The sequence below is a fragment of the Schistocerca gregaria genome, chromosome 1 (assembly GCF_023897955.1).
Source record: "Schistocerca gregaria isolate iqSchGreg1 chromosome 1, iqSchGreg1.2, whole genome shotgun sequence".
Taxonomy (NCBI): Eukaryota; Metazoa; Arthropoda; class Insecta; order Orthoptera; family Acrididae; genus Schistocerca; species Schistocerca gregaria.
In genome coordinates this window covers 1,196,964,944-1,196,978,351 of record NC_064920.1, presented here as the reverse complement: position 1 = coordinate 1,196,978,351, position 13,408 = coordinate 1,196,964,944, and the positions used below count along the sequence as shown (strand labels likewise).

General features: G+C 40.2%; 1 protein-coding gene across 1 annotated transcript in view; it reads right to left on the bottom strand.

Annotated features, from left to right (window-relative positions):
* Positions 1–4,762, bottom strand: part of LOC126284680 (mitochondrial import inner membrane translocase subunit Tim23) — a 69,375-nt gene extending 64,613 nt beyond the window's left edge. Inside the window, exons 1-2 of the mRNA XM_049983804.1 lie at positions 4,453–4,762; positions 3,734–3,980 (exon numbers count right to left, since the gene is read on the bottom strand). Of these exons, the coding sequence (XP_049839761.1) occupies positions 3,734–3,980; positions 4,453–4,528 (323 nt within the window). The 5' untranslated portion in view covers positions 4,529–4,762. The remainder of the gene's footprint in view (positions 1–3,733; positions 3,981–4,452) is intronic.
* Between the last annotated feature and the right edge of the window lie 8,646 nt (positions 4,763–13,408).

The window sequence follows — 13,408 nt, the reverse complement described above, 5'->3', positions numbered from 1 at the left end:
GGCCTGCTGAAGCACCATGCTACAAAACATAACCTTTCCACACCAAATATAGCTGTGATTCAGAATGCCGAGGATTTTTATAAGAGTAGTGAAATCTTACACAACCACAGCCCTTATTCTTTTGTCCAAAGAGGACTGAAGAATTCCGTGAGCAGAAAAAAAGAAGAATAGTCAAAACAAATTACTACTGTGAATGGAATTCAGAAGACACATTTTTGGACTCAAAGTGATGGACGAACTCTTATTGCACGCACTTTAAAGAGCATGAAAGAAGAAAATTCATTAACTTGGCTAACACCTCGGAAACAGCAGGATGCTATTCAGATTCCCAACCTGAGAAGGAGAAAGTTTGTACGGGTGTGTATGACTGTGACTGGTAGATTGCAGAGATTATGGACACCAGTTATGAGTTAAGTAAAACTATAGTGAACTTGGTTTAACAGAAACGTCCGATTCCACCTGTTCTGCTGTGACCAATGATGTCACCAATATGGCGGAAAGAACCATTCACAACAACTCCCACATTGTGACTAAGACGTCACTTATGCTACCACATGTACCAGCTACCATTCTATCCAGAATGTTTTGAAGATTGTAAGTGCTCCAGTTGCGATTGGCTCAACAGGAAGTCATCACTCTGTATCAAAGGAAGCCACTGAACCAGTGGAATACATTTTTAGTTAACTAACTGGCTAATTTAAGCACAAAACAGTGCACACAAGTTGTATAAATTATAAATTGAAACCTTTTCTTTAGACTCTCTTAGACCTTTCACATACATTTTGGAACCATTAAAAAAAAAATAAGAGAGAGAGAGAGAGAGAGAGAGAGAGAGAGAGAGAGAGAGAGAGAGAGAGAGAGAGAGAGGTGTGACTTACTCATCTTTGAAAACTAAAATTATTTCAAATAAGGCTAGATTTTGATTTATATGAGCCTATGTGATAATGTACGTATGGCAAAAATTTCAATTGTTTAAGAAACTGTTCAACCTAAAAGTGGAAGCTATCCTTTTCAGGGAATGTTTAACTATATGGTACTAATAACAAATTTAAAAAATTAAAAATTTTATGGACTGGTATTTTTGAGAAAAAAATTTCCATAAATTATAATTAAAAAATTGAGAACACTATAGCAACAGAACTTTGACAGATACATCCAAATGGAGGATTTCTTTGTAATCATATGGCAATTATCTTTCAAATAAAAAAACCCCAATAAAATATCTAGAACTGTTCCGAAGATACAGCCTTTAAATTTTTTTTTTTCCAAAATGGTATGCGCACTGTCATCTTATGGAGGGCTCTATCTCTGAACAGAATTTTTTTTTGCAGAAAACAAATGTGTGTTCCTTGCTTAGTCCTTCATTTTAACATATGCTAAATTCAATAAGATCTGAGACTATGAAGATAAGATTTTCCATAGCCTGCGTGAATTGATATGGACTATGCCTATAATTTTATTGTTTATTACACATGCAATACTACAAACAAACTGCTACAAAATAAAAAAAACTGAAAATTACACTAGTACTTTTTAGGTATTTAGTTTCCTTCTTTCAAAGAATTTCTTTGCACTTGCTGGAAATTGTAGTAGAGATGTCAAGTCAGATTGGCTTGCAACAATGTAAATATGTCTTTCTCTTTTTTGGGAGCATGTTTTGCATGTTTCCTGTTATTCTACAACAACTTCTCTTGGTTCTGCTGTATTCAAAACACGGTGATGGATGCACAAAATGCATGAGCTGTGTGATACTTGTCAACTCGTTTTTCTCTCTGTGGCATCACCAATGAGTTTACAAGCTTCTCCAAAAATTAATGGAGTTCACCTGAGTACTGTCCTTGTAGGAATTGTGAAGAACAAATGTATTCAGTCGCCGGAAATACGAAAGTGTCCAATCTCGCCCGTCTGCTTTGACCCATGATGTCACAAATATGGCGGAAACAACCATAAACCACGATTCCAATATGGTGCCTATAAAGTCGTTACGTACATATGAGGGCGGAAATATATCGGAAAAAAAAAAACCACACACACACACACGTTCCACAAAAAGCATAATGACACTAAAGGGACAAGAGCTGGAAATTGGTGTTGGGTGGGGACAAACTAAATACAAACAAATTTAGACACCCACCCCCATACAAAACCACGCAAAACAACGGAAAAAACATCACAAAACTCCACTAAATCACCTGGAATTGGACACTTCCCTTGACCTATATAGCTTAACAGCAGCTCCCGATCCCATAAATTAGGACCTAACACTTCCCTTGACCTACATAGCTCAAAACCATATCCCAATACCAACAACATTCACAGCCACACATTGGGATAAAACACTTCCGTTGACCTGTTATTCTTACGACTTCTCCACATACAGCCGTCCCTGGACAGACACCAGAACCTTAGGTACGCCTCATTTCTTCAAGACAGTCAACACTTCACCAACTTCATCCAAAAATCCGAATAGTTGAAGAAATTTTACTAGAGATAACACACTGTCCCTCATCATAGCCTATAACTGAAAACTGTTGACCCTATCAGTCATATATCCATACCTACCAAAGACATCAAAAAATTCACAAACGACGCCCCACTCGCAAACGAAATCAAAAATATCACCTAACACACCGCCAGAGAGCACCAACGATCACATCAAACTGACACCTACAAACACGCCACTCTCACAAACTAAATTCCCCGCCCTCGTGACGTCACACACCACAACAGCCTTACGCCACGGGTCAAAGCCGATGGGTGGGATAGGATGCTTTGGTCGACCCTAGCCGCCTTATGTCTAACATGCAGAGAAATAATGCCACTGGTCTTCATTAGCAGAGGTTTCGACATCGACAAGCAACGACATTTGTTTTGACCTACAGTATTTCAGCAGCGCAAAAGATTAAGTCTCCACACTTCTGACTGCATCACTTCTTTCACTCAAGGAATTCACGAGTGGCGAAACAAATTAATCTTCACAATCACACTGTTCTTATACTGTATTATGTTCAGTTTCAATTTCGTTGATCCGTCCCCAAACTATTTTAAGGCAGTATCCTCAAAGTCAGAGTTGATGACATGAACAGTGGTCTTAGACCTGGTTACTGAATCCATAACACAAAGTCCCAGGTGCGATCTCATAGACCGATAGCACTGACATAGTAGTAATAGTATAGGTCCACGCCACATTCAAGTTATTGAGAAAGGAAACCAATGCAGCTTCAGGAAAGAACTGGAAAACACTGGAATCTCCTAACCCCATCACTATGCATTAGCAACAGAGTAACAACAAATGTGCAAAACAAAGAAAATGGCTAAAAGCAGCAACAATATGAGAAACTAACTTACAAGTGACAAGGGGTTGTACCTGTACACAGCCGACCTCTTGATCCTCTTCAGTGTTGCCATAAAACATGTCTAATGCAATTTCTTATACAGAAACTTTAATGTAACCATATGTATAGGCCTATTTCACTGGTCTTCTCAAAATTAAATTTAACACATCAATTCTTTTTAATACTCCTAATGAAATACTTCAATAAATATGCACAAATTCCTTATCTTGAGGAAAATTTGCAAAATATAACCCACCAATGTTCGAACAGCTTGTGCACATATCAAAGGTTTAGAAAATACTTTGTGGGCAAAATATTTCTTCACCCGTATTTATTTATTTAGCGTTGCATTACACAACAAACCTCCAATGTATATGCGTGTAGAAAAATTTACTTACTGTGTTCTTCTCAACTTTCCAGTATGTCCTGCAAGGGTTGTACTTTTCAGCCCATTGTAAAATCCGTTAATGCCTCCTATTGTTGCTCCTGCCATGCATGAAACGCCTATCTGTGAAAACGCTAGCTCATATCGCCCTCTCTGTCTCGAAGCACCTTCTGGGAATATGAATTCCGGCTGGCTTTGTGGTAGGTACACAGGGTTGAAGTTCAGGTACGGCGAGAGGGGAGCGAGGTTTTTCGTTGAGCCTGCAACAAATTGAAAATACGCACTCTTTTAAATAAATACATCATTACAACAACTGCATTCGAGGACTCACATCTCTAAATCATTTACAATAAAACGTAAGTTTACAAATGTACTATTTTGTTATAACATCGGGTGGGAAAAAAAAAAACAAAACGCGACGTTTCAATGTATACGCATCACACTAAGTGCTATCAAATCATTCCTCTACCTCTTTAGAACACATGAACATTTCTATAATTTGACAACACACACGTTAAGCCTATCTCATCTACAGAAATTTAGGAAACTGTTCAGTTTCTAATGCCAGTAATCACACACAGCTCTGCACGACATTGCGATCAACTCAGCGAAACAGTTCTGTAATCATTGCTCACAATGTCATTGGAATGAAACTTTACATTTTTAGTTTTGAACTGAAGAAATTTTGTTAATGCTACCTATTATGCAACATATATTTTACTGTTTTCCTACCTGGAACGTTCAAGTCGGAATCCTTATTCGAAAAATCGGAATACATGCTACCGGAATACGTCGTTCGATCTCCCATATCAGTTTACTTTACAATAATTCTCATGCATGGGTAACACCAACAACTTAACCTATTACGAAACGTTTATCGAAAGACTTTCTCAGAGATGTTACAACTTCCGCAGTTGCTGACATGGATGTATACCTCCATGGCTGCAGCACCCAAAGCCTCTGATTAATTTTGCAATCTACGCACAAAAATTTTGACAGAACGTACAATAAAGACCAACGATCTTACGAGATTTCATAATGCAAAAACGTATATACAACGACCTTATATGATGTATTCACGGCCAACAATTATCCTAATTTGTACAGAATACATCAGTGACAGGAGCACTATATAAATTCAATAGAAGAACCTTCTGTTTTAATTTTAAACGTGCACGTAAAAATAAGATGACTGGTGTCGCCACAACTTGGTGAGAGACAAAATCTGTAGCCACAGTAAATGCGCCAGGAAAAAGTCGTGGTCTGCACATAATTGATGATGATGGAGATGTCTTCCATAACGGGGTCGTAGGAAAAAAACAATGACTGAAAAGGAGTTGTTGGTTGAAAATCAGTATAGTGTCGCCCTGTAACTGAGATAGACTGTTCGATTTCTTCTTCTCAACACAGATCAGATCAAATTTGATGGAATGGCACGGAAAGGGCGCCAATATGTTCCACAATCTGTTCCTAATTGCAGCATTCGCAAGGGCCTTCAACAGAATAGAACGGTATGGAATGGTACGGTGCGTCAAAGTTCCTCTGGAAGAAAGTTTTGACTTCGAGTCGGTGGGAAGAACGGTGTTGTCGTCTGCTAATATTCGAAATTGATTGCATCGATCGCCGAGATCGACGTCGACAACCAATCCGATAATATAAATAGTGAACGACTGTTAATCTTTATAGAAATTGTTGTTCTTATCTTTCTGTTTCCTGTAACGTGCTCTGTGATTATTCTATGTGTAACCTCAGTAACAAAGTGTGTATTTCGTAGAACATTAACAACACATCATGTCATTTACTCTCCACTAGCGAATTCACACATTTGTGACCCATGTACATGGCGAAAACACAGCACTGCCGCCGATTGAATGGATATCACAAACTAGCAGTGGTTATTAAGACGTTGCACTTGTTTGACTGTGTTTCCCAAGGGTCGTATTGTGCAACCAACTATACAAACAAAATTAAGTCCTAAAATGCTAACGAGAGTGATTGCCAACATCCTTTCACATGTGCAAGTGGCCCTCCATCTTCCACGTGACGACATTCACAATATTGGCTAGACAGTGACAGAGCACCTGCTGTAGATAAAGAAGAGTACACAGTTCATTTGCTTCGGAGCGACCTATTTTCAGTTATCTGTGCGGATACTAATTTAATTTAATTTTAATTTCTGGCGTATTTGCGTGATTACGAGGCACAGTCTTTCGTTTTAATAGCAGTCTTGTGTACAGTACCTCCGATTACATCGACCCTAAAATCGTACGGGTTTTTTTATATTTTGGTTTATTTATTTTGGTTAGATCAGGTCAGTGTCGTTTAGACGGTCAGTGAGAGAGGACCTGCGTTTCTGCTGCAGATAAAGGCGAGTACACCGTTCATTTGCAAATTATGTTCGCGAACTTCAAACAGGAGCGACTTATTTTGAGTTATATGTGTGGATACTAATTTAGTTTTATTTTAATCTCTGGCGTATTTGTCTGTTTACGAGGTACAGTCTATCGTTTTAATAGCAATTTGACGTAAAGTACTCCCCCTTCCCCACCCACCGAAACCCCCCAGCCCCGTGCTTGCCAGAATGTATCGAAGCTTGTATTGACCCTCGTGTCTTACAGTTTTTTGTTTATTTGTTTTGGTTACATTAGATCAGTGTCGGTTACTCTGTCGGTGAGTGAGGACCTGTGTTCCTGCTGCAGATAAAGGCGACTGCATCTTGAGAATTATATTTACGAGTACTGTGAACTAACACAGCTGCTCAAAAGAAGTGACGTACTTTACAATTCGTCAGTGTTTTTTAGCTATAACTCTTATATTCCATACATGTCTATGTATTTATCAGGCCATCTGTACTGCAATGTTCAGATGCAAGACAACTTGGTGACCCATCGCTCACAGCACCAGGTGGCATTGGTTTCAATCACACAACTTGAGGCTGTCGCTAAAGGACGTCACTGTTCGGAGGGCAGATGGGGCTATGTGAGGAATGTCCAGCATGACTCATGTGTCCCCCAATCAGTCCACTACTATAGCCATTCTGGGTACTGCCCACACTGATCCCTCATCCATGGTGAGTGGGAGGTCGTTCTAAGGTGTGTCTGGCTGCGAAAGACTTTCCAATGGCTAATAGCAGGGCCTCCCAGGTTCGTCTGATGAACAGTTTTCAGGCACTATCTGGGTTCAACAAAGCCCCTGAGCCACATGAAGTTGCTCACCCTTTTTCAGACGAATCCTCTCGGCCTACAAGTCTGAGCATTCACAGAGAGTAGGATTACTGGTAGTTGGAAACTTCAGTGTTAGGTGCATAATGGTGTCCCTTAGGGACACAGCTTCACAGGAGGGAAAAGACTCACTTTTGTATTCTGCATACATACCATGAGTAGTCATTAGACAGGTGGAAGGGTACATCTTGATGCCATGAGGGGCACAATGTGCAGATAACTGCAGGTGGTGGCCTATGTTGATGCTATCGATGTGTGTAGCTTTGGATTGGAAGAAATTCTCTGTGGTTTCAAGTGGTTAGCTCAAGTAGGAAAGACTGCCAGTCTTCCTTGAGAGATGAAAGCAGAGCCCACCATCTGCAACATTGTGTACAGAACCGACTGTGGTCCATTGGTACAGTGCAGGGGGGGGGGGGGGGTTACGAATAAGAGACTTAGAGGGTTCTGCGACTATGTAAATTGCAGATTCTTCAACTTACACCTTGGGGTGATGGAGTCCCAGGTATTGCTAAATAGGTCAGGAAGTCCACTACAAAGAGGAAGTAGCTACAGGGCTTGCACATTCCTCAATTTACACCTTAGGGTGGTGGGTTCCCAGGTATTGCTAAACAGGGCAGGAGTTCACTACATGAAGGAAGCAGATACATCAACAGTGGGGCTGTATGGAGGGGACTGGGCAGTTTTTTATGTTAGAGGGACTTGGGGACTTGCAATAAAGGCTTCAATCTGAAAGGATGCAGGACGAAAACAAGAAGAAGGTAGTCATAGAAAGAATAAATACCATAGCTGTTAACTATTGTAGCTGTATTGGAAAAGAATCAGAAACCACTGAATCTCAAATCTGTATAGGTACAGAAAGCTGGCTAAAGCCGGAAATAACTTTAGACAAAATTTTTGGTGGTGACTTCAATCTACTCTTTATATGTTGGCGAAAATACATGTTTGAAGACGATGGTAGGCATAAAAAGTCGTACGAAATCCTCAGAAAATTGTTTTGATCATCTAGTTCAGGAGCCCAGTCGAAGTGTAAATGGTTGCGAAAGCATACTTGATCTCTTAGCAACAAATACTCATGGTCCAATAAGGAGATTCAAGCTATAAAGCGACTGGAAGAAATCCAGAGTGCACTCCGTGTGCACTCCGGGTGGACTCATTCCTGATGTGGAAAGGGTCCTTCCGGATGCCATGAAGAGCACAGGGTGCAGCCAGCTGCAGGTGGTGGCACATGTCGGCACTAATGAAGTGTGTCGCTTTGGATCTGAGGAAATTCCCTCTGGATTCCAGCGGCTATCTGATATGGTGAAGGCTGCCGGTCTTACGAGATGAAGGCAGAGCTCACCATCTGCAGCTTCGTCGACAAAACCGACTGCGGACCTTTGGTGCAGAGCCGGGTGGAGGGTCTGAATCAGAGGCTCAGACGGTTTTGCGACCGTGTTGGCTGCAGATTCCTTGACTTGCGCCATAGGGTGTGGGGTTTCGGGTTCCGTTGAATAGGCCAGGAGTTCACTACACTCAGCTAGTAGCTACACGGGTAGCGGAGACTGTGTGGCGTGGACTGGACGGTTTTTTAGGTTAGAAGGCCTCGGGAAAGTACGGGGTGGGCTGCAATGTCAAAGGGTGCATGGCAAATACAGGACGTGCTTGGATCAAGGAACATTCGGAATTATAGTTGTAAATTGTTGTAGTTGTGCTGGGAAAGTCCCTGAACCTCAAGCTCTAATAGAAAGCACGGAAGCTGAAATCGTTATAGGTACAGAAAGCTGACTAAAGCCTGAAATAAGTTCTGCAGAAATTTTTTCGAAGTCTCAGACGGTGTTCAGCAAAGATAGATTAGGCAGAATTGGTGGTGGAGTGTTTGTGTCTGTCAGTAGTGGTTTATCTTGTAGTGAAGTCGAAGTAGATACTCCGTGCGAATTGGTATGGGTGGAGGTTATACTTAACACCCGAACTAAGCTAATAATTGGCTCCTTCTACCGATACCCAGATTCCGATGATGTAGTTGCGGAACAGTTTAGAGAAAATTTGAGTCTCATAACAAATAAATACCCAACTCATACGGTTATAGTTGGTGTGGACTTCAACCTTCCCTCGATATGTTGGCAAAAATACTTGTTCAAAACCGGTGGTAGGCAGAAAACATCTTCCGAGATTGTCCTAAATGCTTTCTCCGAAAATTATTTCGAGCAGTTACTCCACGAACCCACGCGAATTGTAAATGATTGCGAAAACACACTTGACCTCTTAGCCACAAACAATCCAGCGCTGATAGAAAGCGTCATGACTGATACAGGGACTAGTGATCACAAGGTCGTTGTAGCTAGACTCAATACCGTTTCCTCCAAACCCACCAGAAACAAACGCAAAATAATTTTATTTAAAAAAGCGGATAAAGTGTCACTAGAAGCCTTCCTAAGAGACAATTTCCATTCCTTCCGAACTGACTGCAAATGTAGACGAGATGTGGCTCAAATTCAAAGGTATAGTAGTAACAGCAATTCAGCGATTCATACCTCATAAATTGGTAAGAGATAGAACGGATCCCCTGTGGTACACAAAACAGGTTCGAACGCTGTTGCAGAGGCAACGGAAAAAGCATGCGAAGTTCAGAAGAACGCGAAATCCCGAAGATTGGCTAAAATTTACAGACGCGCGAAATTTGGCACGCACTTGAATGCGAGATGCCTTTAATAGGTTCCACAACGAAACATTGTCTCGAAATTTGGTAGAAAATCCGAAGAAATTCTAGTCATATGTAAAGTACACAAGCAGCAAGACGCAGTCAATACCTTCGCTGCGCAGTGCCGATGGTACTGTTACCGACGACTGTGCCGCTAAAGCGGAGTTATTGAACGCAGTTTTCCGAAATTCCTTCACCAGGGAAGACGAATGGAATATTCCAGAATTTGAAACATGAACAGCTGCTAGCATGAGTTTCTTAGAAGCAGATACCTTTGGGTTGCGAAGCAACTCAAATCGCTTGGTACAGACAAGTCTTCAGGTCCAGATTGTATACCGATTAGGTTCCTTTCAGATTACGCTGATACAATAGCTCCCTACTTAGCACTCATATACAATCGCTCACTCACCGATAGATCTGTACCTGCAGATTGGAAAATTGAGCAGGTCGCACCAGTGTTTAAAAAGGGTAGTAGAAGTAATCCATCCAACTACAGACCTATATCATTGACGTCGGTTTGCAGTAGGGTTTTGGAGCATATACTGTATTCAAACATTATGAATCACCTCGAAGGGAACGATCTATTGATATGTAATCAGCATGGTTTCAGAAAACATCGCTCTTGTGCAATGCAGCTAGCTCTTTATTTGCACGAAGCAATGGCCGCTATCGACAGGGGATCTCAAGTTGATTCCGTATTTCTAGATTTCTGGAAAGCTTTTGACACCGTTCCTCACAAGCGACTTCTAATCAAGTTGCCGGCCTGTGGGGTATCGTCTCAGTTGTGCGACTGGATTCGTGATTTCCTGTCAGGAAGGTCGCAGTTCATAGTAATAGATGGAAAATCATCGAGTAAAACTGAAGTGATATCAAGTGTTCCCCAGGGAAGCGACCTGGGACCTCTGCTGTTTCTGATCTATATAAATTACCTGGGTGAAAATCTGAGCAGTTCTCTTAGGTTGTTTGCAGATGATGCTGTAATTTACCGTCTAGTAAGGTCATCCGAAGACCAGTATCAATTGCAAAGCGATTTAGAAAAGATTGCTGTATGGTGCGGCAGGTGGCAGTTGACGCTAAATAACGAAAAGTGTGAGGTGATCCACGCGAGTTCCAAAAGAAATTGGTTGGAATTTAATTACTCGATAAATAGTACAATTCTCAAGGCTGTCAATTCAACTAAGTACCTGGGTGTAAAAATTACGAACAACTTCAGTTGGAAAGACCACATAGATAATATTGTGGGGATGGCGAGCCAAAGGTTGCGTTTCATTGGCAGGATACTTAGAAGATGCAACAAGTCCACTAAAGAGACAGCTTACACTACAGTCGTTCGTCGCCTGTTAGAATATTGCTGTGCGGTGTGGGATCCTTACCAGGTGGGATTGACGGAGGACATCGAAAGGGTGCAGAAAAGGGCAGCTCGTTTTTTATTATCACGTAATAGGGGAGAGAGTGTGGCAGATATGATACGCAAAATGGGATGGACGTCATTAAAGCAAAGACGTTTTTCGTCGCAGCGAGATCTTTATACGAAATTTCAGTCACCAACTTTCTCTTCCGAATGCGAAAATATTTTCTTGAGCCCAACCTACATAGGTAGGAATGATCATCAAAATAAAATAAGAGAAATCAGAGCTCGAACAGAAAGGTTTAGGTGTTCGTTTTTCCCACGCGCTGTTAGGGAGTGGAATGCTAGAGAGATAGTATGATTGTGATTCGATGAACCCTCTGCCAAGTACTTAAATGTGAATTGCAGGGTAGTCATGTAGTTGTAGATGTATTTGTAACGACTACAAGGTTGTTGTAGCTAGATAGAATACTATAACATCCAAATCCACCAAAAATGAACCCAAAATACATCTATTTCAAAAATCAGATAAAAATTCATTTGACAGCTTCCTAAGAGAGAGTCTTCACTCATTCTAGTCTGACTATGTAAGCATAGAACAGATGTGATTTAAATTCAGAGATATTGTGGTGATGGAAACTGAGAGATATATAAGAAATAAATTAGTATGATGTGGTACTGGTCCCACGTGGTACACAGAACGAGTCAGAACACTGATGGAGAAGCAGGGAGGAAAGCAAGTCAGATTTGAAACAATGCAAATTCCTCAAGATTGACTAAGTTTTGCGGAAGCTCACTTCAATATGAGACACATTTAATAGTTTCCACAATGAGATTCTGTCTCGAAGTCTGGCAGAAAACCCAAATAAATCCTCATGATATATAAACTACACCAGTGGCAAGACACAACCATTACTTCAAATGTATGATAACATTGGTGATGTTTCTGATGACAGAGCCACTTAAGCAGAGTTACTAAACACGGTTTTCGGAAAGAAGAACAACTGCCAACACAAGTAATTTAGAAGTAGGTATCCTTCATGTAGAAAAGCAAGTTAAAAACAATCAAGAAAGGCATGGCTTCTGGTCCATATTGTATACCTGTCAGGTTCGTTTCAGAGTGTGCTGATATAATTGTAAGTAACCTTTTTGTATGTTGGCAGCGCTATAGTCTTTGTTAATATCAGTGACAGTGCTCTGTGCCCACGACAAGAGGTTCTGTTGCTGGATGGACTAGCAGGTAGCGAGTGGGTAGGAAAGTGTATGGACATGATGTTCTTAGTGGAGACTCTGTGTTGATAGGAAATGAATTGTAATGAAAGATGAAATGATGTATTTATAAGAAAATACACAAGGAAATGTATGAGGATGAACGTATGGTTGATAATGTTTGGGTAGTGGAATTATTGACAACTATATAATTTTTGGAACTGGATGTCACATGTATAAGGTAAAAGTTTCTAAATAAACTTTTTGCTCTTCAACAAAATCTTTCTTTTGCTAACCATATGCCTGCTAGTAGATAAGAGTATATAGTAGTTAGAAGCTTTTTATTTAGCTAGCTGTTGTTGCTACTAACTGTAGTTCGTGCTATGAAGATTTTCTGGTAGTTAAGTGACTTATCAAAAAGAATGGGGTTTCCAATATTAGGATTCGTGATTGAAATTAGTTCAGGCAATTAAAAGAGTTGGGGGTAGTTCCATATTTCTTTAATTTCATATTTTTTGAATTTGTATTATTGTTAGGATTTCCATACTTTTTGAATTTGTATTATTGTTAGGATTTCTTGCAAATCAGGGCCATTCTTTTGTGTTAACTATTGGAAGTCATGTTATAAATGTAAAGCAGTCAGATTCTGTTGGGCTTGTATATTGTGGCTAGTAAAGGAATAGGTTAATTTTGAGTTGTCTTTGTCAGGGAAAAGTCTGTAGGTCAATGTTTTATAAAAGAATATAGTTAAAGAGATAGTTTCACAATAGCTTCAGCAATCATCTAAAACCACTCACTCATAGAAAGATCGCTACACAGGAACTGAAAAGTTGCACAGGTAAATAATTACATTTCTCTCTTGAAAAATCAAAATGGACTTACATTTTCAGTTCAGATACAAGAGATGACAGGACTGATAAATTTATGGTAATATACAAACTTATTCATTTCTTCTCACGCCTGTGGCCCGATTCCTAGGCCTAATTCCACGCGTGCGAATCGTAAGTAAGCAGTGAATTAAACTTATAGGTAAACGTTTCGTGTAGGTATAAATATAATATAAGTGTTTTTGCATTAGTGGAAGTGTTAGTGAAGTGTAAAAGAAGATTAAACGGGGTAAGACGTTTATTTTCCTTCTCGCGGCTATAGCACGGATTTTAGGCTTAATTGCAAGTGCGCGTATCGTAAGTAAACAGTGACTTAAACTTATATGTAATAACCACTTTTTTATTC